General features: G+C 40.1%; 1 protein-coding gene across 5 annotated transcripts in view; it reads right to left on the bottom strand.

Moving 5' to 3' along the window:
- cpeb3 (cytoplasmic polyadenylation element binding protein 3) overlaps positions 1-24,784 on the bottom strand; it is a 71,535-nt gene that overhangs the window by 46,614 nt on the left and 137 nt on the right. For 2 of the 5 annotated variants that reach the window (XM_059358884.1, XM_059358885.1), the window contains exons 1-2: positions 21,482-21,930; positions 8,584-8,668 (exon numbers count right to left, since the gene is read on the bottom strand). In XM_059358884.1, coding sequence (XP_059214867.1) covers positions 8,584-8,668; positions 21,482-21,826 — 430 coding nt within the window. In that variant the 5' untranslated portion in view covers positions 21,827-21,930. Of the gene's footprint in view, positions 1-8,514; positions 8,669-21,481; positions 21,931-21,994; positions 22,555-22,844; positions 22,982-24,264; positions 24,419-24,784 lie in introns of those variants that run through there. The other 3 variants (XM_059358888.1, XM_059358886.1, XM_059358887.1) reach the window with 3 other exon arrangements.

Here is a 24,784-nt window from a genome sequence, read left to right as displayed (position 1 = left end):
GTCTAGATATCAGCTCTTAAGTTAAACTCTTATGAGTTATTTTTGTTGTAATCATTATATTTGTCCAAACAAATGCACCTTTAGTTGTACCAGGCATTAAAATGAACAAGAAATTGAAGAAAACAATGGTAACGGTACTCAAGTTTGGATAAATTTAGCCATGGAAACAGGTTTGGGACATGTGTTCTTGGACTAAATGTGCCTCAAGCACCAAAGCAGTTCAATTACTACTAGACTCCATGTTGCTGAATCCCACCTGGAGCTCTTCACAACCGCTTTGGTCACGTTTTACTCCCTCTGTTCCACATTACAGCACATATTTAAGCCCCCAATAACACCTCTGGGAGAAAGCTCCAGCAGCAGTTATGAGAGGAGAGTGGGTGTGCCAACAGCGAGGTGTGGAAAAATTACAGCGATGATAAAAAAAATACAAAAAAACCCTCAGCAGCAGCAGCAGGGTGCCCCAGAGCTGCACTTCTTGCTGACTACTGCCAAAGAAACCTCCAATTATCAACACTGCACTGGCAGAGAGAAAGAGATGACAATACCCACTGAGGGGCATGTGTTCTCAGCCCACAGACGACTGAAGAGATTGAGTGGGATGATGTTTCTGTAAAACCTGCTGAGAGACTTATTTGTGTGTCTGTGTTTGTCAGAATGGCCTACTTTACTTCTTTACTTCTTTACTTCTTTCACCAGCTCCGGATGAACCCAACAACCCTAAACAACCCGAGACTGTTACAACACCAGAAAAGTTCCTTTAGCCACCAAGACATAACACCCAATATATATATATATATATATATATATATATATATATATATATATATATATATATATATATATATATATATATATATATATATATATATATATATATACACACATATATATGTGTGTATATATGTATGTATATATATACACATACACACATATATATATACACATACACACATATATATATATACACATATACACACACATATATATATACACATATATGTGTGTGTGTGTGTGTGTGTGTGTGTGTATATATATATGCATGTATATATATACACACACACACATATATATATATGCACATATATATGTGTGTGTATATGTGTATGTGTGTGTGTGTATATATACACACATATATATACACACACACACACACATATATATACACATATATATACACACATATATATATATACACACACACACACACATTTATACACATATATATACACACACACATATATGTGTGTGTGTATATATATACACACATATATATATACACACCCACACACATATATATATACACACACACACACATATATACACATGTATATATGTGTGTGTGTGTGTGTATATATATATATATATATATATATACACACACACACATATATATATATATATATATATATATATATATATCTCCTTTATTTAACCAGGTTTTACAAGAGAGACTTGGCCAAGAAAGCAGCATAAAAAGTGACAAGCTACAACATTTAAACCCAGTTAACATTAACAATTAAATACAATTAAATAGAAATACAGCCATCACAACATGAAACAGCCTCCAGTAGAGACTAAAACTATATCAAATTAAGTGCAGTATCAAACACAAAATGGTTAGGAAATATCTCCAGAAGCAAATCCCCCAAATATGCCAACCCACCCACTGCTTTTTAATGTTTCATAAAAGTAATAATCGTAAAACTATTAAATAATAATAACAGAGGATTTCCAGTTAAGCCTGATGCATGAGCTGGCAGTGATATTACTGCTTGCAGTAGTGTGTAAAGGCTTGTGAGAGCTGGACAAACGGTGGTTTTAATAGAGAAAACAAGCCCAGACTTGTTTTGTTGCCTGAACTGGATTAGCTCAGTCATGCTTGCGGGAGTCATGAATTTTCCACCATAACAAAACAAAACACTCTGACTCTGGCGTAGTTTATTGGAAGCAAGGTGCCATTAACCTTTAACACGGCCAACAAACACATTATCTTATCTGTGGCTGTTTAAAGTGCACGGGCATCCCTCTGATGAGGAGATGATGGTTGTTAACTACAAGGTTGAAAAGTTCACAGGGTCAAGTCCACTTCCACAGCTCCAGCCCAGCCAAGTGTTCTAATATTGACCTTTGACCTGCAGGTTAAGCTGAGCTGACCCTTCTCTGAACCTAAACACAGCAAAAGATTACACAGGCTTCTTACAAACAAACGTGATCTTTAACCCATAGGAACCTATGGTGACGCCCATGTAACAAACACTTCTTCTACAATCTTCTAGAATCTCCCACATTCAGCTTTATGCTTCACATCAACTCATTAAATCCCTAAGTGACTTCTCCAAAATGTGTCTGTGACTGGAAACAGAAATGTGGAAAAAGTAGCTAATTTCTAAAAGCTTTTTTTTTGTTACTTGGCTAAGTTTAAACTCATTTAACATTTCTAATCCGTTAGCAGAATGTCCTGTGTTGCATTTAACTTGTTCTGACCATATTTCCTGAACAAATTAAAGTCACAATTTTGATATATGTTATGGAGATGGAAACAAAAAGGCAAATGGTTTTTATATATTATTGTTATCATGCTACAAATCTGAAAAATGATTCATTGTTATACAGCACTATTAATGTCACAATTTTGATAAATGTTGTGGAGATGCAAAGAAAAAGGCAAATTTGTGTCTCTGTAAGCAGAAAATGTGTCTATTTTTTATTTTAAAATAAGAAATATTATAAACATCTAACTGATGCTAGCGGCTAACTGATGCTAGCGGCTAGCTGATGCTAGCGGCTAACTGATGCTAGCGGCGCTGCTTGTTACAGCTACAAGAGTAGCCATTAGCGTATCAATGCTAACTCAAAATTGTGGTCACAACATTAGCTGGCATTTCATAGCGGCGTTACAATCGTGCCAGAGAAATTCAGAGTTGAGCAAACTCAAAAACAAAACTTAAAATATTTAGTTTAATTGTCCAACTTCAAACTTTTTATCAAAGTTTGTTGCCTTGAAATTTTGAGTTCACCCAACTTTTCTTTTTTTGCAGTGAAGTCTTTGGACAACCCTTAACCCTCACAGGACACCTTGACACCACACTCAAGAAAAGTTATTCTTGTTTTCCTCCTGACAAAAGCTCCTGTACGTCAACTGCTCATATCAACAAGAGCACAAAGTCGAGCAGCAGCAGCAGCGTTCTCTCTTCTGCCACCTGACTTTAATTACAGCTAGCACCTTCTATCTGTTACAACAACAATGACCCGTAACTTAAAAACTGTTTATTCAGCTTTCTACCACAAAACCCTCTAAAACAGGGGTCTCAAACTCTCAAACTAGCAGCTTTTTTTTCTTCTTTTGAGGGTGAGGGCCGTATGTGGCCCCCGGGCCTCCAGTTGCCCATCCCTGCTCTATCATGTCTACTCATCTAACTGTTGGCAACACAGCGAAGAAGCATATTTCCAAACTACCAGCTACTCTTCTTTGCTTTGGCTTAAATTTGTATGAAGGCCGATGGTGAACAATCCTCCAAAAGCTGCACACACACACACACACACACACACACACACACACACACACACAATGCAAATTGAACATGACGCATGAGTAAGATCATGTGAGATCAGCTGAGGCAACGTGTGTGTTCATAGACTCTGTGGGTGGATCCACTCAGCTTCACCAGGACTTAAGGGACTTATTAACACTTCTGAGTCTCTCAAATGGTTAGTGACACCATCGAGGCTGTGTGTGTGTGTGTGTGTGTGTGTGTGTGTGTGTGTGTGTGTGTGTGCGCTACATGCTGCAGACACAGTATCATGTCTTGCCAAAGAAGAAAGATGGGTGAAAGAGTGTGTGAGGTGAGAGTCGTTTGCATGGAATGCCACAGATGATTTACATGGAATCATTTGGATGTGTTTCCTGTGTGTGTATGTCACGATATCACTGGTGGCTGTTGTGGAACTGGTAGTGTTTTTCCAGGTCAAAGGTGTGTGTGTGTGTGTGTGTGTGTGTGTTCTTGTACTTCCTACATAGTGAGGACCAGAACACGTTTTTAACCAACAGAGTGAGGACATTTTTGCAAAGTGAGGACATTTCGGTCGGTCCTCACTTCTTTAAAGGCTTTTTTTTTTAGATTTCAGACTTTGTTTTAAGGGTTAAAGGTTACATGATAATGATAATTAACTGAAACTGTATTGTGTGGTTACAAAACTAACTAAAATTATAGTGAAAATGTCCTTCGTTTTCCGTCTTTGTCAACTTTTACTGTGACCTCTTTTAATCTCCCACCCAACAAATACCCCATTAAAAAACACTACAACTAACACTAAAACTAAAGCATTTCAAAAGAATAAATACTAAACTAAAACTAGCAAACTCACTCTAAAAACTCATTAAAGGGCATTCCCCAGACCGACAGGGACGAGGTAGCGCCCAAGATCATGAAATAGGACAAACTGGGAGATGAATAAAATGGGTTACAAAATCGTTGGATAAAAATTTAGAAAAAAAAACAACAACAAAAAAAAAATCATTAAAACTAACTGAATTTGAAAACAAAAATTCGCAACAAAATTAAAACTAAAACTAATGAAAAATCAAAACTATTATAACCTTGCAAGGGAATTCACTGTTCCAATGAGGGTCCTCACAAAGATAGAAGTACAAGAATGTGTGTGTGTGTGTGGGGGGGGTGCCTGGCTCAACACATGTGAGCTCAGCTGACCCAGTTCAGAAACTACATGCAGACCTGTATGTGTGTGTGTGTGTGTGTGTGTGTTTCCACAGAAAGGGCCCGTTTGTTCAGACGTCCCCGCTGCCCCTCACCCAGGAGGAAAGAGCTTTTAGAAAGTTTGAGAGGAGTGCGAGAATAAAGTGTCTCACACACACACACACACACACACACACACACACACACACACACACACACACACACACACACACACACACACACACACACACACACACACACTCTCACACACACACACCCTTTGAAGCCGACTCTTCTCCAAACAAGCGCTAAGAGAGAATCTGGCCCCGCCCTCTTGGGTTGGGCGGGTCCCCTCTCTATTCCTATCACAGTAAGAGTGTTTCTGCTTCTGTAGACAAACACATACAGGGACTCATAAAACACTTAAAGAAAAACAACTATTTCAGTCACAATGGGAAGTATGCGAGTAATGTCAGTGATGGGAGGGACCCGTTCTGCTGGGAATGCAGAACTGGGCCTACTGGGTTAATTAGTGCTGACTGGTGGCTCTCCGCTGGTGGCGTGTCCTCAGAGTGGGACGCCACACTGAAAAAGGAAAGCATAATATGTTTTCTTTTGGTTTTGTCTCGTCTGGTCTAAGGAGGTTTAAATTAAAAAACACTGACCTAGATTAGGAATCTTTTAGTGAGCACCAAATGATGAAGGAGAGCTCAAAATCTAATGTTTCCACATGAAAATATCCATATCAATCATCAATATTGTAGATCTTTTCTTTGTGAGATACTCCGGTTCGTCAGGTCGTCCCTCGCCAGTTGACAATGCTAACGCTGGTCCCATTCATGAATAAGATGTTTTCACACCTGAAAGTCTGAACCAAGGTCCGTGTTCTGTTCCATTGTCTACATTTGGTCCTGTTGGTTTTGTTTCACGCTGCAAAAGGAATAATGACTTTACAAGATAATTCTACTGGACACGTCATCTCCCTGTGGACTTCCTGGTTCATTTTGTTTTGGTTACGCTGCGTTGTTAGGCCGGCCACCATCTGACCTCAGAGTTACTTCCTTAACGTGTTTACACTAAATTAATCCAGCCAGACACCTTTTACCTGTGCTAATACTGCTGCTGGTCTTTAGCTACCAGCAGCAGCTTAATGAGCAACACGTGAGAGAGCTTGGTGTTCAAAACTGTATCACCGTCGTCAGGAGAGGAAGAAACGGCTCGCAATCCTGCGAGTTATGGCAAAGTCTTTTCCGGAGAGAAGGTGAGTGTGGGATAATAATAATAAGAAGAAGAGCAGAAGAAAAAAAAACCTTCCTGTCATTGATACGAAGGTCCGAACTATAAAAAAAGTTGTTTTCAGGCTGCGAGACGGCCTCTTTTGGTCGGAGCAAACTTTGGTCCTTTGGTGCGGAGCGTGGCACCTCAATGTTTGATTCAGAACTGAAAACGTGCCCCCCTATTTACTATACTCTATTTTACTATACTTTTTCTCTGTTTATGGAAACAGATAGGTAAATGGACCTGCACTTGTATATCGCTTTTCTAGTGGCTTTGCGACCACTCAAAGCTCTTTACACTACAGACTGCGCTCATTCACCCTTTCACACACACATTCATACTGGTGGCAGAGGCTACCCTAAATGGTGCCACCTGCCACCGTTGGGAATTCATTCACACACTGATGAACGCAGCATCAGGAGCAATTTGGGGTTCAGTATCTTGCTCAAGGACACTTCGACATGTAGGTGTAGGTGTAGACGATTGGTTGAAAAGTTTGAAAAGAATTTCTCAACAAATTATCTCTGAAAACCCAAACCAGACCAGAGCCCAAAGCTTTACAACAATCAGGATCAGGTAGCAGACAGGTTTGTTCTGATCTCAATGACCTCCGAGCCGGTAAAGAACACCAGCAGCCGTGCTCGGTGCAGCAGATTAAAGCATGAAGCAGCTCATAGAGCTCCTCAGACAGGGAGCAGCTCATAGGGCTCCTCAGACAGGGAGCAGCTCATAGAGCTCCTCAGACAGGGAGCAGCTCATAGAGCTCCTCAGACAGGGAGCAGCTCCTCAGACAGGGAGCAGCTCATAGAGCTCCTCAGACAGGGAGCAGCTCATAGAGCTCCTCAGACAGGGAGCAGCTCATAGGGCTCCTCAGACAGGGAGCAGCTCATAGAGCTCCTCAGACAGGGAGCAGCTCATAGGGCTCCTCAGACAGGGAGCAGCTCATAGGGCTCCTCAGACAGGGAGCAGCTCATAGAGCTCCTCAGACAGGGAGCAGCTCATAGGGCTCCTCAGACAGGGAGCAGCTCATAGGGCTCCTCAGACAGGGAGCAGCTCATAGGGCTCCTCAGACAGGGAGCAGCTCATAGGGCTCCTCAGACAGGGAGCAGCTCATAGAGCTCCTCAGACAGGGAGCAGCTCATAGAGCTCCTCAGACAGGGAGCAGCATGCAGCAGGGAGGAACTGCTCTGTGCTCAGCAGCTCTGCAGCCTCACGCTGTCTGCATGATGGCGAGAGCGGTAAACAAGCAGAACATCAGGCGTATCTCCTCTGTCTGCTCTGATAAACAATGAGACGGAAGGGAAGCCCTGCAGGACATTACGACACCTTCACAGCCAGCTAAGCCACCAGGATGACCATCTCACTGGAACAATGCTCGCTCAGCACGAGATTGGGAAAACAGACTCCACGCATGAGAAACGACATGCTCTGCTCATTATAGACCCCTCCCACCAACCTTTCCATTGTTAAGATGGGAGGATATAAAAACCCTACACCCAACCTGACAGGGCCCCATCTGGGACTCAAAGTTTTTACAATAGACACGTGACCTGCACTAGAAAAATATTGGCTTAGAAGGCCTGACATACATCGGACGGCCTTAAAAGGGAGTGAAGAGAGATCTTTTAACTTGTTTTCATCGTTTCATAAGTTCTCTTTAATTCCCTGGAGAATATTCGTTTAAGTACAAATCTGCAGTGGAGAAACTTTCAAAAACTGATGAAAAATACATTTAATCACACCTCAACATTTATACCAACGATATATTCACTCTACAAATCAGCAGAAAGCTGGAAAAGAAGAAGAAGAGAGGGCGAAAGACAATTTTGCAAGTACGACCACCTGAGTGCACATCTGGTCCATCACACACACACACACACACACACACACACACACACACACACACACACACACCTAATTGTAACCTTTAACCCTTAAACAAAGTCTGAACTTTCAAAGAAGCCTTTAAAGAAGTGAGGACCAGCTGAAATGTCCTCACTTCTCAAAAATGTCCTCACTCTGTTGGTTAAAATTGTGTTCTGGTCCTCACTATGTAGGAAGTACAAGAACACACACACACACACACACACACACACACACACAGTTGTACTTCTATCTTTGTGAGGGCCCTCATTGGAATAGTGAATTACCAAGTCTGAACTTTCAAACAAGCCTTAAAAGAAGTGAGGACCAGCTGAAATGTCCTCACTCTGTTAGTTAAAAACGCGTTCCGGCCCTCATTATGTAGGAAGAACAAGAACACACGTGCACACACACACACAGACACATAGAAACACACAGAAACACACACAAAAACAGCAGTATGTGAGATTTTGCAGGTAAGGCTCAAAATGTTAATAATTATTCAATTTCAAAACAAAACATGATGATTTGACTGGATTGGTTAAGAGATTGGCAAATAGAGCAAAAAAGAAAAAAACAAATGTACCCAGAGATGATTATATGCCCATGAAGCAAAAAAAACAAAACAAAAAAACAACCCAAATACTGTAAGCGTGGACGTATGAATATTCCTAACCTGCAAAATGATTCCTCCATATAATATCAGCGATAGTCATTGGTGGGCCACCGGCAGGGTGTGGTTTACCTTTGTCATGGTCAGTCCTTATCATATCCATTAAGGAATTCTCCAAAGAGTGCAAGCTAAATGCATCAAAGGGCCGATTCCGGTCCTGCAACACAGAAAACAGGAAGAGGGTTAGGATTAGGACTGGAGTCAGCACAGAGCAGAGAACATAAAGAACATAAAGAATATAGAATAGCATATAGAACATAAAGACAGGTTCACTTTAAGGCTGCTGCAGTCACAACTACTAACAGTCGTACCACAGCTAGAGGACTATTTTTTTATTTTTCTTTAACCTTTATTTAACCAGGGAATATCCCATTGAGATTAAGAACCTCTTTTTCAAGGGAGCCCTGGCCAAGAGGCAGCAAACACAGAATACAGTTACACATTTACATTTACTATGGTTATGAATTAACTGGGAGAGAGAAATAGGATGGTAACCACATTTTATAACTCTGCCTTAAAACTGTCCATTTTATTTTATTTTATTATTATTATTATTGTTGTTATTTAATTAATTAATTTGATTAATTTGAATTATGTATACTTTCATTATTATTATGATTGTGTATTATTGTTTTATTATTGTTTTTTATTACCATTTTTCAATAGATTTTTTTTATTTTATTTATTTACTAATATGATTTAATTTAATCTATTTATTATTATTATTATTATTATTATTATTATTATTTATTGATAAATACATTTCTTTTATTTATTTTTTATTTTTATTAACTCAAGTATTTGTTTTCCTACTGTTGGTTATGAGAGGGAGGGATGGAGTTTTATGACTGTTTGTCCGTTGTTGTGTTCATTGTGTATTACTTTTTGGAAAAAACTCAATAAATAAAGTTTTGAAAAAAAAAAACTGTTGTAAGGGAAAGGATCATTTATATGAACTGTATATAACACATGATGCTGCAGTTCCAGTGTTTCCTCTAGGATTTTTTTCAGCACGGGATGGTGTGTGTGTGTGTGTAAATATCAATCAGCAATTTTAACCCATAGGAACCTATGGTGACACCGTGTAACAAACACTTTAAATCTTCTAGAATCTCCCATATTCAGCTTTATGCTTCACATTAACTCATTAAATCTCTAAGTGACGTAAACTCAACACCTGGTGTGGTGGTCATGTGACTGTGACAGGAAGTGACTTCTCCAACATGTGGCTGTGACTGGAAACAGAAATGTGGAAAAGTAGCTAATTTCTAAACGCTTATTTTTTGTTACACGGCTAAATTTAAACCCATTTATCAATTTCAATCCGTTTTTTCCACCTTTTTTCGGTCTCTTGGCCAATGCAATGCATCAGAATCCATGTGGGAGTGTCGCAATGCATCATGGGACTTTTCCAGAACTTATAAATCATGGTGAAGACGACTATAGCGGAGGGAGCTCAGATATAACAGCTATAAGCTATCACATACTTTATGAATTTCATTTCTATCTGCTACAGAGGCTGAAAAATCTATTATTTAGTAGAAGAGTTGACACTTCTGTTGGATTTACAGAGAAACTTCAGGTTTTAGGGGCTGATTTTAAAATCTCCCAGAGGTTTTACAGGCAGTTTGTCCAGCCGTTTTAGGCCTGAATGGGTTAAACACAATGAATATAAATGCTCTTGTAAACTCATTTTGTGTGCTGTTAATATTAAAAAAGATTACATAAATGATGAGACCTACTGTGAGCCAGCATCAGAAGGAGAAGCAACACGTACGAAGGACATGTTGTTCTAAAACTGGCAACCTTTAAGTTGCAACGTGTCGCCTTGCTGTTGAAATCCTGCTTGCTTGCTCAAGGGCAGATTACTGGCAACAACCTGCATGTATCAACAGCTCCTGTTATTGTGGAGACAGCGTGGGATACATTCTCCACTAATCTGGAGTAAAAATAAATGAAGGATCTGGCACTAGAGGTGAGAACAGGTAAAGGAGGCATGTCTCAGCCCCGGGGACGACGGTGGAAACAGCTGAGATATGAATCTACTTTTCATGTCAAAAAGCTACAATCACAGCACAGACCGCCCCGGGGAGACACATCTGTCAGGATTTTCTATAATTTAGCACCGATTTTCAACAGAAGTGCAAATTAAATGGAAAACAGTTAGTCCTTGGGCTCCTCATAACTGTTGAGGAACTCCTCTCTCTGCTCATGAATCATCGTTTGGACATTTTGATCAAACGAACAACTGAAGAGGATCAAACTAGAACTATTGGCCAATTATCAGATTACTGGATAAACTGTTATTACTGTTATTACTGGATAAAAAGTGTAAATTCTCTGGTTTAAGCTTCTTAAATGTTAATATCTGCTGGTCTTCACAGCCCTTTATGACAGCGGTTCCCAGCCTCTTAATCAGGGGCCTCAAACTCGCGGCCCGCGGGCCAATTGTGGCCCTTGTGACGATATTTTGTGTACTTTTTTAGATCTTGGTCGTTTTTACTATGGATATTAACCAAATGAAGGATTTCAGTCATTATATATATTGATATATTGGGTTCTGGGAACTTAAAGGGGACACATTTCACAATTTTCTGATATTTCAGAAATTAGACAGAATCTGTCATAAATAGAATTTTTTATTCAGTTTTTTCCACATTTTTGTGATCTACTTTTTAAAGATCTTGGTCGTTTTTACTATGGATATCAACCAAATGAAGGATTTTAGTCATCCGGATCCGGATTTTAGTCATTGGGTGATCTATTGGGCTCCAGGAACTTAAAGGGGACACTTTTCAGGATTTTCAGGATTTTCTGATATTTCAGAAATTAGACAGAAGCTGTCATAAATAGAATTTTATTCAGTTTTAAGCCACATTTTTGTTATCTACTTTTTTTTTTTAGATCTTGGTCATTTTTACTATGGATATTAACCAAATGAAGGATTTTAGTCATCCGGTGATCTATTGGGTTCCGGGAACTTAAAGGGGACACTTTTCACGATGTTCTGATATTTCCCAGACCAAGGGATAAATACAATAATAGAGAAATGACTTGACAGATTATTCAAAAGAAAATAATCACGATCTGAAGCTCTGGATCCAATAAAAGGGACTCTTTCCATCATTTGAAATGTATTTTTATCTGGTGATTTACAACCTCTCCAGACTAATTTCCCGCTCCTGTCAGGTTCTGCAGATCGCTCCAACTGAGTCGAGAACTGGACGATCGATACGACATCAAACACCTCGAGGTCAAGCGCTCGCCGCTGATGAAACATTTAGACGCCCGCTGTGTGTGTGAATGAATTTATGAGAATGTCATGTGTGCCAAAGGTAAATCTAACCGGAGCTGGAGGCTGCAGCCTTGGCAGCTGTGTCCTGTGTTCCGCTGCCCGAGCCGGGGCCACATTGTTTGCACACCACAGCTATTGTTGCCCATTCGGCTGAGCATTCAAAAGTGTTATTCCCTTCCACTCTGGACCCGACAGCGCCACGTAGATAAAAATCTGCCCACTTGGTACAAACGGTAAACACTTAAAACGCTGAGCTGGTAGTTTTCTCCCCCTCCCCTCCTCTCTGACACATGTGGATGAGCACCGTGACGGTTGGAGGGCTGCAGAGCTGCAGAGCTGCAGAGTCAAACCAGCTAAAGATCATTATGCAAACACACTGTTCAGTTTAAACAGCACACAGGAATCCTAAAGTGTGGAGCACAAGTTCAGCTGCACTGCAAATAAAGAAAAGTTGGGTCAACTCAAAAACTCAAGGCAACAAACTTCGATAAAATTTTAAGTTTGACAATAAACTAAATATTTTAAGTTTTGTTTTTGAGTTTGCTCAACTCTGAATTCAGATTTCTGTCAACTCAACTGTAAGTTGTACTAACTTATAATTTAACATTCTAATAACTTTGAATCCTAACTTCTGCTAACTTCTGCAATTTGACGATTGTAACGCCGCTATGAAATGTCAGCTAATGTTGCGACCACAATTTAGAGTTAGCATTGATACGCTAATGGCTACTCTTGTAGCTGTAACAAGCAGGGCCGCTAGCATCAGTTAGCCGCTAGCATCAGTTAGCCGCTAGCTTTCGCTAATGACCGAATTTAACCGCTTTCCCAACAAAGAAATAAGAGTTATCAGAACTATTGTCCCTTGTTGTGAACCCCAACTTAAAGATATAAGTAACAACAACTCACCAACTTGTTTTTGAGCAGACAACTGACTTCCTTTGTTGTGCTAACTTACATTATTGCCCTAAATGTCAATAATTTATATTTCCAAGTTTCCTGTTTTAGGCCAAAAAATACAAGCAGGCTTTTTTGCAGTGTATCTTGACTACGCTGCAGCTCATCTTTCCTCAGAACACATAAACAAGATAGAAAAGTGTTTATGAGGGAGATCGTGATAAGAAACAGACTTTTGAAGCATTTCAAATATGGCTGAATACCTGTTTTTAATGAGAAAAGGCTGCTCAGTGAGGTGAAGGGATGCCAGGTTCAGAGGCAGATGAGGGATTTATCATCTATTGTTTTTTTCCCCTTTATAAACTGCAAGCAGCTGTTAATTTTTTTTACTATTATTAAAGTGCTACCAGTTCCTTCGTATCATAAAGAGTGGGGCTTTTGCTAGATAACTTAAATAAGCTCTGTGGTGAAGACAAGCTCAAGAGATTTACACGTTCTGTTTTACGACATAAAATACATCAGTAAACACGTTTAGTATCGATGCTAAAACGTATCCGGATACGATATTCATTTTCAAAAGTATCGACCCCCCCGTGCACAGCATACAACCTCAAAATATTGTTCTAATTGTTATTGTTTATTGTATTTATTTATTTTTTACATATTTTGAGTTTAATTAATTGGCTTTAATACCACGACTTGTTAATTATTTCCCTCCACATTAATCATGCTGTGAAAATCTAATATTGTGACAGCCCTGGTAAGTATCATAAACTTATGAGCGTATTATCTGAAAAAATCCAAATAATCCAGTGGAAAAATCCCATTGGCTTTATGTCAAGGGAACCAGGGAGAAGTTAACCTCCAGGTTGGCCAACACTTCACTGCCACAAAATCTATAATCAATTGGAAAAAGTGCACAGAAACAGTCAAAGGAACCCAAAGAGTTCATATAAAATGTTTATCCTATCTGATATTTCTGCCCTGTTGCATGAGCACCAGACAGCCTCAGACTGACACTCAACCTGTCTGTCTGCCTTCCAACTTTCCGACTTCTTGATCTGATACGATGTGATTACGATCACAGAGGACCACACAATCGTTGCCACAGATGTCATTTAGAATCAGGGTGTCTCCTGAGAAGCTCATGTGACTTTGCGTCTTAAGCCTCACGCTGACATGTTAAGTTGAATTCCTCACATTCCTCCGCCTTAAAGCAGCGGCCGGCAGGTTAACATTTCCCTGAGATACAAAACTGAAAAAGGTAACCAACACTGGAGGAAACGGAGGGACTACATATGTATTTTTCCCCTGGGTCAGGAGCGTTTCTCCCCTAGTATAAATATTAGGGCCGGGACTCGATTAAAAAAATTAATCTAATTAATTAGAGGATTTGTAATTAATTAATCTAAATTAATCGCATTTTAATTGCATATAAATATCTGACCTGAGAACAGTGAGAAGTCATTTTTTTCACATGGATTTTTAGTATACCATTGAATAATGACTGAATACATAAGCTTAAGCAACAAAAATATTGTTTATTTTTGTTCAAGTCCAACAGACCAGTGCATTTTTGCCATTAAGTGTAGCAATAGCATATTTATAAATATAGAACATTTGATAAATCCAGGTAGCCTATAGGTAGGTAGACCTTCTGTAAACTAGAATACTTTGGTTTTTGAAGTAAAACACAATCCACGCTAGCTAGCACACTAGCCGCTAGCTGCTATATGTTTAGCATTGAGGTGATGCTTGAGGCTGGATGTGCTGCTATGGTGATATGTGAATTCCTTGTTGCCTAGCAACACAACCATGCTCTTATGGACGCTTCCATCCGTTGGTTTTTAGTAACTAAATGTCCCATCATCCACGGGGCCAACCAAAGGTCTCATCAGCTTCTTCCTTCATGTTCACTGTGGTTTGTTGTTGTCTCAACTCATCAACGCTAGTTGGTGCTCCAGTATAATCGCTCCTCCTGAAACTCATCCAGGGAGAAACGTTCCGCGCTGCAAAAATAAGTGCGATTAAAATGCACCAATTTTTTTAACGCGTTAATTTTTGTGTAATTATATATATATATATATATATATATATATATATACATATATTCCATTTCCGCTTGTTGTGGGGTTTTATATTATTTTATTTTTTGTACCGGTGACCTTGTGGACAGCACAGACGAAGGTATTTTGTGTGACTGTGGACCGAGAGAGACTAGAGAACAGTGGGTTCCTTAAAGCCCCTAGACCTGATTCATCAGCCTGAATTCTATTATTATTATTATTAGTTTATTTAAAAGGGGACAGTGCAATTTCAGAAAACACATGATTACACATGGTTAAAAAAGCCAGAGTTAGCCAGAAGGCTAGTTTGCATCTGAAGTCCCCTGGCCGTGATGTAAAAAAAGCAGAGAATTAAGAAACAAAAAACAAACAAACAAAAACGTACAATATACAAAATACATATTCAAACAAGATACAATTAAGAAAAAATACAACATCACTGCCAGCCCTTTGTTTAGAACAAATGCTGCCATTGTGTTTTGCTGTGGATGACCCTGTCTGATGTTCCTGTTCTGTGCGTATAATTATATGTTTGTGTTTTGTTTTTTCACTGAAAAATCAATAAAAAGAAAGTTTAAAAAACAAAAACGCAGCAGGCGAGTACGAGCACATATCAGAGCACATGGAACCCAAAACATCAGCCAACCTGGAGAACAGTGAGATCTACAGCATGACAACCAGTCCCAGCAGCTGAACTCATGACGGTGGGACTGTGGTGCGTTCCTGCTGCTCGGCTGCTCGGCTCAGCGTTTTTTTGCCTGAGTTTCACTTCAGTAAACAGAGCGGTTGACATGTGGCACCCTGACCTTACGTCCTGGTGATAACTCTTCTCCAATTATGGGTGTAATTGCTAAACAGCTAAGTGTGAGCTGCAGCCAAGATTGCATCACTGAAGTCGACCATAATAAGCCCTTGAAAATGCCCTCTATGTCAAACAGTTATTATTCTACAACAGCAGAAAATGCCTGCAGACACAGATACATGATTACAAGCACTGTAGAACCTGATAATGTAATAACCCCGATAATGTAATAAAAATCTGCACTTGAGTCCATTGAAAATGTAATAAAACCTGATAATGTAATAACTTCCCGATAATGTAATAAAGTGCATTTCCCAATAATGTAATACACTTTTTACCAATAATGTAATAAAGTATACCATTAATGGAGGTTATTACATTATCAGGTTAGCCTTCATTTCCCAAGTCCTGATAATGTAATAATTCCCCAATATTGTAATAACAGTTCAAAGTTGAATGTTTAGTAACTTTTGACCCGTTCATCCGTTTTTCACCAACGAGGTATCCATAACAACGAATTATTCAACAGCTTCTTGAAATCTAAAGGTGCTTGGTGTTATACTTTATTACATTATTGGTAAAAAGTCTATTACATTATTGGGAAATGCACTTTATTACATTATCATGAAGTTATTACATTATCAGGTTTTATTACATTTTCAACGGACTCAAGTGCAGATTTTTATTACATTATCGGGAAGTTATTACATTATCGGATATTTATTACATTATCAGGTTCTACAAGCACTTATTGGTATAAGCCAGGGGTTCAGCTTACAGACAGGATTAAAACATATTTTTTTCTTTAGTTTTATATCTTATGAAAGTCTACAGCACGGCAGCTTAACCTCTAAATGTTGCCAACTTCAAGTCTAGTTTTAAGTTTCCCTTCGCTGGAATTGCTTTTGATTCCAAATCTCCGGAGATATTTCTTCAGTGTCCAGCCTCTCATTTGCACTTTGGTTCTCACTCCTTTCTGACTAAATCATATTAATAAATGCTCATTATGACCTATTAGTAAAGCTGGTAGGCTAGTATAGACTTAGCTGTTTTATCGTCATTTCAAGGCTTAAAATAAGGTTTGCGGCTCTATTCTGACATTTTTTCCCTTTTTTCGGTAACAGTGGCTCTTTTGCCCATAAAGGTTGCCGACCCCTGGTAGAAGCTATATATCTGATTGTATTAGGGATTTAGAATTTACACATAAATGTTATCTATCAAGAAGCCTGGGGAAGAAAGGCATAAAATGACTAAACCTATTTTATATATTCTGTGTTGTATTCCAATGTTTCCTCGAGGATTTTTTTCCATGTGCGTGTAAAAATCAATCAGCAATTCAGAAAGTAAATATGACACTGAACTGCAAAACAAGCTTTAGAACCAGTGTTTATAACAGGATTTTCTGAGACGATAATAAGATGATATTTTTTTCTATAAAAGCTTAAACTTGGTGGCCTCTCGCACATTCTTATGCCACTATTCCATCCTAATCATTGCATATTTTAATGAATTATTGTAAAAGGAGAGGGTTCTTCTGTTTTATCTAAGGCTCTTATTTTGACAGTCTGCTTGTAAATTCTGTGTTGGACTCTGCTAACACATCCATGTGCTCTTATTTTGAAGGCTACATGTGTTTTCTTTTATTTTGAAGGCACGTTCTTACCATAACGCTTAGCAAATGGGAAAACAATGTATTTCAGGGCCCCCACTACAAAATGCATATAGCAGAAATCTTGTATACCTGCTGTATATCAAACATTTCCAACAAATTTCAAACCTAGAGAGATTTGAATTTAATCAAGGTAACGGTGCGTTTTAATTTGTTGTCTGCAGAAGCTGATTTTATTTAGTTTTAAGCCACCTTTTTATGATACACTTCGGCCATTTTTTACATGTATATTAACCAAATGAAGGATTTTTGTCATTGGGTGTCTGGAACTAAAGTTATCAGGGACTTTAGCAGCAGCTGTCCACTGAACACCATTGGAGAAATAATAATTTTTAAAGTGAAACTACTTTATTTAGTGTGTTTACTGGGTTTAATCATCAGATCTGTTTGTCTTGGAGAGGAAGAGACCTCTGCAGATAATTCTGCTACCAGTAAAAACATCTTAGAGGATGAACACTGAAGATATCCTCAACCTGGAGAAGCTGAAAACAATGACGTCAATGATGGTGAAGACAACAACTCCCATGATCCCACGCTACTTCACAACAGCATAAAAAATGATATATTGCGCTTTTATCCAGTTATTATTCAGAGGTCCAGCCGGAGAACCTGCCGTTTTTTTCCAGAGGGCGTAGCGTTTCATTTTGATTTATTTATACTATACTATATATATATAGTAGTATAGATATTATATAAAACTAGAAGATCTAAGGAATCTATAGACCCCAAGAATGTCAGGATACCATGTCGGGAAGTTGTCGAAAAAAAACGCTGCAAAATTAGGCTATTTTGGCGATTTTCAAAGCGGTCATGTGACCTCTGACGTCATGCTATTTCTATGAAAATATGCTCTCTGTGTTCCCTCTGTGTTTATGCTGATTACATGCAATTTAAGGCAAAATCCACATAGTTTTTCTCATGTAGTACAAATGTCAAGTAGTAGTAGTAAAATTCTCCAAAAAAAAAGGACCCTGAATGGTAAGTGGTTAGGAGGCAGATACCAGAAAATAGTTAGCTTAAAAACTAAAATGTAACTTTTGCTCGACTCAAATAACACAAATAACATTATCAGAATAACTGCAGATTAATTTTCTATCAATTAATTCATCATTTCGGGTCTGCTTTGGTATGAGAAATGCTGCAAAACAGAGGGAACACAGAGAGCTTATTTTCATTGAAATAGCGTGACGTCAGAGGTCACATGACCGCTTTGAAAATCGCCAAAATAGCCTAATTTTGCAGCGTTTTTTCGACAACTTCCCGACATGGTATCCTGACATGCTTGGGGTCTATAGATTCCTTAGATCTTAAAGTTTCAATTTAATTAAAAGTTTCCTTTTAATATAGTAGTATTATAGTATAGTATAGTAGTATAGTATACTCTCAAAATGAGTCCGCTACGCCCTCCGAAAAAAAACGTCAGGTTCTCCGGCTGGACCTCTGAATAATAACTGGATAATCACTTTAACCCTCATGATGTCATGTGATAATAACTATCTGGCAGCTCTTGACCACACTAACCGTCGATGACTATTTCATCTTTCAGTAACCAGTGGACTCTGTGGCCCCTTGACCTTGTCCCCTGGTGATAACTGGAGCTGTGAGCTGGCCAAGTCAGGGGAAAACAGATAGAGGAAACGGTGTAATAAAGCCTGGGGAGGCCTGACTGACACACACACTCATTATCTCCTCAGAAGGCGATATACGTTTCAAGGCGTTTGGAATTTCACCCTCGCCGGCTGCGTCTCGTCTGCACACGCAGCTCTCTCTGCAGCAACAGGTTAATATTTTGGCTGGTGCTCCGTTCTCAAGAGTCTTTGCTTTGATTGGGTGAACAAGTGCTCCTTTTTTAAGTAGGCCGCTCACTTAAAGAGGGGGGGGGGGATTCAGTCGGCTTATTTTACATGTTGGCTTGTTTGTCAGGCAGCATATCTAAACATAGGGGGAACACATGACTAGCCATGTGATAAATCCATACAGTATTGGGACTGTACTCTGGAATCAGACATGTCAATCAACACTGTAAAAAAAAATCTGTTTAATTTACAGTAAAATACCGGCAGCTGTGGTTGCCAGAACATCACCGTAAAAAACACAGTGAGCGTATGTAAATATAAATATCAGCAAAAACTGTAATTTATACTGAATAATCCCATTACTTTTAGGATAATTGTTTCATTATTTCTCCATTAACTTTACATGAAAAATGTATATTTTTTACAGTGTGTTTTCTACAGTTTATGGCGGTAGAATTTAAAGTTTTATACTATTCTTTGATTTACAGTACTTAAAAGTATCTACTAGGGTGATGTACAATGTTTAATTTTACGACCTATTTCTGATGTAATTTGACAGTTTTACTGTAATTTCTACAAACATTTTTTACAGTGAAGACAGGACGGCCGACTCACATGACGGTGCTGTTTATTATAAATGTGTCCTGTGGATTCTAATTTATGGGCCAAGAAGTAGGTAACAACACTGTGAAAATCCCCTGTTAATATGAATATTCACATTTATTTGTGCTACTGTACACAACTCATTTTGTATGTGGTTGTATCACGGTTGTGCAGTTTTCTTACAGCAGAAACACAAACATAAAGGTTATGGAAAAAAGTATTAAACCATTGTTTTCTTCAATTTTTTGTCCATTTTAATGCCTGGTGCAACTAAAGGTACATTTAAAGGTACACAAACATAGTGATAACAACAAAAAATAGCTTATAAAAGGTGGTTTTCTTGATAATAACCAAAATCATTATCAATAAAACCATGGAAAATGTCTAAATATCAGCTCTTAAATTAAACTCTTATTAGCTATTTTTGTTGTTATTATATTTGTCCACACAAATGTACCTTTAGTTGTACCAGGCATTAAAATTAACAAGAAATTGAAGAAAACAAGGGTCATCTAATAACTTTTTCTATTACTGTATATCAACGTCATGTAAAATAATCTGTGTAAACTCACAATAACAAGTCAACATTGGAATTTTCTTACTGTAAATGGCAAAAAAACTTGACTTTCCTGGTTGGACCTGCTTCCCGTCTCAACCTCAGATTAAAACCCCGCCCATTATTGGGCCACATCCAATCAAATGCGAGTATTGATGTAGCCTTCAGGTACTGTCCGAAATATTGTAATTATGAAGAGAGCGCAAATGAACGACGCACGATCTGTAAAATACTAAAAGTAAAATAAATAATTCTCTCCTAGATAAGGAGAGGAGAGCAATGGGACTGTGTTATAACGCTCCGTTAGACTGACACATTATAATCACAGTTATAGTATTAGTTATTAGTATACATTAAGAACTCCAATGACTTGTGGTTGATTTCTCCTATTTACTAAACATTATTTCAGCTTGCAGCTTACAGAACTGTGTGTATTAGATAAGTCACTGAAAACTAAAAAAGTCTTCCTGATCATTTAGGGTGAAATCAGTCCTGTCGATCTGAATTTAGAAGGTTACGAGCCGCACCTGAATGCGTCATGTGTCCTTTAAACCCCACAGAGTGAGCTGGCAGTGAGAATTTAACCATTTAGAGTAAATACATGGTGCTCAGCGACTGTTTCTACCAAAGGACTCGCTGTTGTTTGTCTCTGAGTGATAAAAATAGCAGAGATCGATGAGTAACACTTCAAGGACTCACTGTCTCTGTCGGTTTTTTGACCTTCATCACACAATCTGACAGCACTGATGGACATGTTGACCGGCAAACCGTCATCTGGCCATTTGTCAGTTCAACTAAACCACATTAGTCACAGCGAACATGAACAATAATAGACTTTAATGCTGAATTGTCGAAATTAATTAAAACATTTATGAAATTGCCTCCTAATGTATGCATGGTGACCTATAGGCTAATCACACAATGCGTATGGATTATGCGATAAACGGTGTCTTAATTATTATTTTTCCAGTCGACTATGACATAAACAGCCACTATGTTATAATATCCAGAGCTATAATGAATGTGTGGTGGTGATGACTTCAGGGTGACCTTATCCTCGGCTAGCCTACTTCTCTCTAGGCCTGTTTTTATCTCGGGCACTGATATGGTTTCCCCTGAATATTAGAGTATAGAATATAGAAAACAATCATGCTTATATCTTGATATTGTTGACAGGTCGACTGTCAGGGTAAAACTGACATCATGTCACATTTAAAGCAATAATAATAATAATAATAATAATAATAATAATAATAATAATAAGAGGCCTGTCAGCCTGGTGGATTTACCTGGAAAGGCAGTATGTTGTTGCTGTTGTCAGTCCTGAAGGCGCTGTCCTCCATCCAGGGTTTGGGGGTCAGGGGACCGGGTCTGGGGAACTTTGGGGGTGCTATAACATTGCTGGTATAGGGCTTTTTCATGGGGGAGATGGGGTTGAGGGGGGACGGCACCCCGACGCCGACTCCGACCCCGACCCCGACCCCGACGCCCACCGCCCTGCGCGGGTCCCGGCCCGCCTGCAGCCCGCTCCAGGGGTTGGAGGCGGTGCTCCACGCGGCGTTCTGGTGATTATTCCAAGCGGACGATGAGGCAGAAGAAGAAGACGACGAGGAGCCTTGTTTGCTGTTGTTCATGATGGTCTGATAAGCGTTCCTCTGGGGGAAGGGGCCCTGGCTGGGGCTGACCGGGGACCTCCTCTGCTGGGGCTGCTGGACCTGCTGCTGGACCTGCTGGACCTGCTGCTGGACCTGCTGCTGGACCTGCTGGACCTGCTGCTGGACCTGCTGCTGGACCTGCTGGACCTGCTGCTGGACCTGCTGCTGCTGCTGCTGCTGGGCTGGCTGTTGGTGCTGTTGGTGCTGCTGGGACTGGGGGGCCTGCAGGCCGATCTGCGGGGAGAAATTGCCCCCGAAGACCGGGTTGACATGGTGGGGGAAGTTCTGGAACAGCATGGTCCCGTTCACTGACGGTATTCCCTGGAAAAAGCTGTCGTCCACTGCGTTCGTGGTCCCCGTGGACCAGGTGCTCCCAAAAGAGGAGGACGGGGAGGAGAGGGGGCCGCCGGTCTCCTGCGGCTGGTGGTGGAAGCTCAACCCGGGCAGGATGGGAGACTCCATGGGCACTTTGTCCTTGCTGCTGCCGCTGCTGCTGCTGCTGCTGCTGCCGCTGCTGCTCGGCGCTGAAGCCGCGGGGTGGATGCCGCTAGACGGGCTCTCCGGCTCCGAGGAAGAGGAAGAGGGCTCCGATGACGGGGTCGGGGTCGGGGTGGAGGGAGGAGGGTCTGCTTGCGTCGGGTCTTGCTGATGATGAGGCTGGGCTTTGTTTTTGTCCATCAGTAAATCATCCTGCATGGTTTGCTGAGCTGCAACGAGGGGAAACAGAGACGAGCAGTTATTATTATTATTATTATTATTATTATTATTATGATGGTGGTAATAAGCCGGGCCGGCGGGGCTGCTGCAGCAGGACCTGATGAAGAGGGACAACTCCGACAAGGATCTGATGTTAGAGGGACCAGAAGGCTGCAAAGCGACTGCGTGATCACCCATTTAGCCGAAAAGGAGAAGAGGAAAAGACACTTCCACAGACTAGAGCACAATGATTCACAAATCCCACAAATTACACACGGAGCATATGGCTGCAGATATTCACCAGATTTCGCCACGTCTCGTTTTTCCTTCCACGCAGGAACTCCGGAGCTGCAATGTGAAACTGGTTCAGTGTGTTTCTGCCCAAGGACCTCCCCTATGTTCATTTACATACGTCAGTAAATACAGCTGTCCTTCACCAGGAGAGGTCTACCTTGACCCAGGCGCTTCGGCAAAACCACGGTTTTAAAAAAAGAAACTTATAAAAAAAACAACTAAAATTAATTCCTCTAAAAAAGGCTCACTTCGCCCCTCTTTATGCAGGGGAACATGACGCACCTGAAGCGCTTTATTACACTGCAAAGATGTCTCATGTACCGGCAAAACCTTCCCCTTAGAATAAAACATATGGTAGCCTTATAATATTTCAGCCCGATGCATAAAATAGAGATATTTAATAAATAGGATAAAGTTGAGTACACGCAGTATAAAAGTCCATAGAGGAATGATCTAGTTTATAGTAAGGGTTTTATTATTATAGCGCAGAGGGACTCTGCCCGATGTCCGCATTGACACAGCATTGATCCAACATGTAGCCATGTATAACTGCATTTATAATAAGTTAAACCAAGGCTGGGCTTCACTGGCAGCTCTACTCTATGTCTAATATTCAAAGTTAGACACTTTACATTGAACCTTTCATGCAAAAGTCTCCTTTGCTTTGCATTTCAGAGACAACGCCTTGCAAAGTCCCATTTCCAAACACACCCTGGAACATTATCAGGAGGGTCATTTTGCATTCAGAAAACCATATAGTTACAACATGATTACAGTCAAGTGTGCGGGACCATCTAACATGTAAATAGAGCAGAATATGCTGGATCATTGCAGGGCTACACTGAAGCAACTGAGCCTGTCTGTCAGCTGGAGCACATGCAATGCACAACCACACATCATACACACCATACAGCATTAAAATATGATATATTAAGAGCCACAATAACACAACACAAGGCTCTTGTGGAGGTTCTGAACCTGCTGCAGGAGAGCTAACACCTAGCAGCACTGGGCCTCTCAGCAACATGAACCAATAGTCTGACACTGTGAGAATAACCCTCCAGATGACTCGGCGGATCATGATGCCAGGGTCACTAGTGGGACTTTAAGGTAATGGCAGTAGCAGCATTGTAATTCTTCACACCCCACCAGTTAATCCCAGTCTTCTCCTCCAAGAGCTGCGCTTCCAAGGTCATAAAGCAGCAGAATGAGCCCACAGTCACCTCCGCCCTCACACACACACTCACTGCATCTAATGCCTCTTTATCGCGCAGATCCTCTATGCCTCATCCGATGCATGTCATGGAGCTGTCTTGCCTTGAATCCCCTTTAATCCATATGTGTGTCCCCCCTTTTTCTACACAAACGTCAAACAAGCATGCACACCCAGCGTGTCGCTCCTCTGGTGACGTGGAGTCTGATATTACCTTTATCCTTCACCTTTCTGGGACTCTGTAAATAAAAGATATTTCTGTTGGCCTCGTCTGGCTTCAGATATGACAAACGAGCTTCCCTGGTGCCGAGAGAGTCAGCAGTTGCCTCAACAGCTGATTGACTGCGGCGCATGGATGATGCCGCGGAGGCTGCCGGAGTTGTAGTTTCTGGCTATGCGGTGGCTAGTCAACAAATATCTATCTTCTTTATTGTATGCTGTAATAAAAAAAACAACAACAAAACAAAACAAGGCAAACATTGATGTTTAGAGATGACCTAGGGAAGGTTAGGTTACATAATAATAATCGTTAAAGCAGCAATAAAAAACAGTGATGATTGACAGCAAAAGTCTCTCTATCGCTCTCACACGCGTGCACACACACGTGCACGCGCATTATTTATGTAAGTTAATAACTTTATGCTTACATCGATTTAGCAGAAAACCTTCCTGTGACATAACTTTTGCAGCCAGATGAAGGCAAGCAGAGGAGGTGTGTGGTAATACTTTGTTCC

This window comes from Centropristis striata, chromosome 20 (genome assembly GCF_030273125.1).
Source record: "Centropristis striata isolate RG_2023a ecotype Rhode Island chromosome 20, C.striata_1.0, whole genome shotgun sequence".
In the NCBI taxonomy this organism is placed as follows: Eukaryota; Metazoa; Chordata; class Actinopteri; order Perciformes; family Serranidae; genus Centropristis; species Centropristis striata.
The sequence above is the reverse complement of the archived record's forward strand: the minus strand, read 5'-3'. Positions and strand labels throughout refer to the sequence as shown.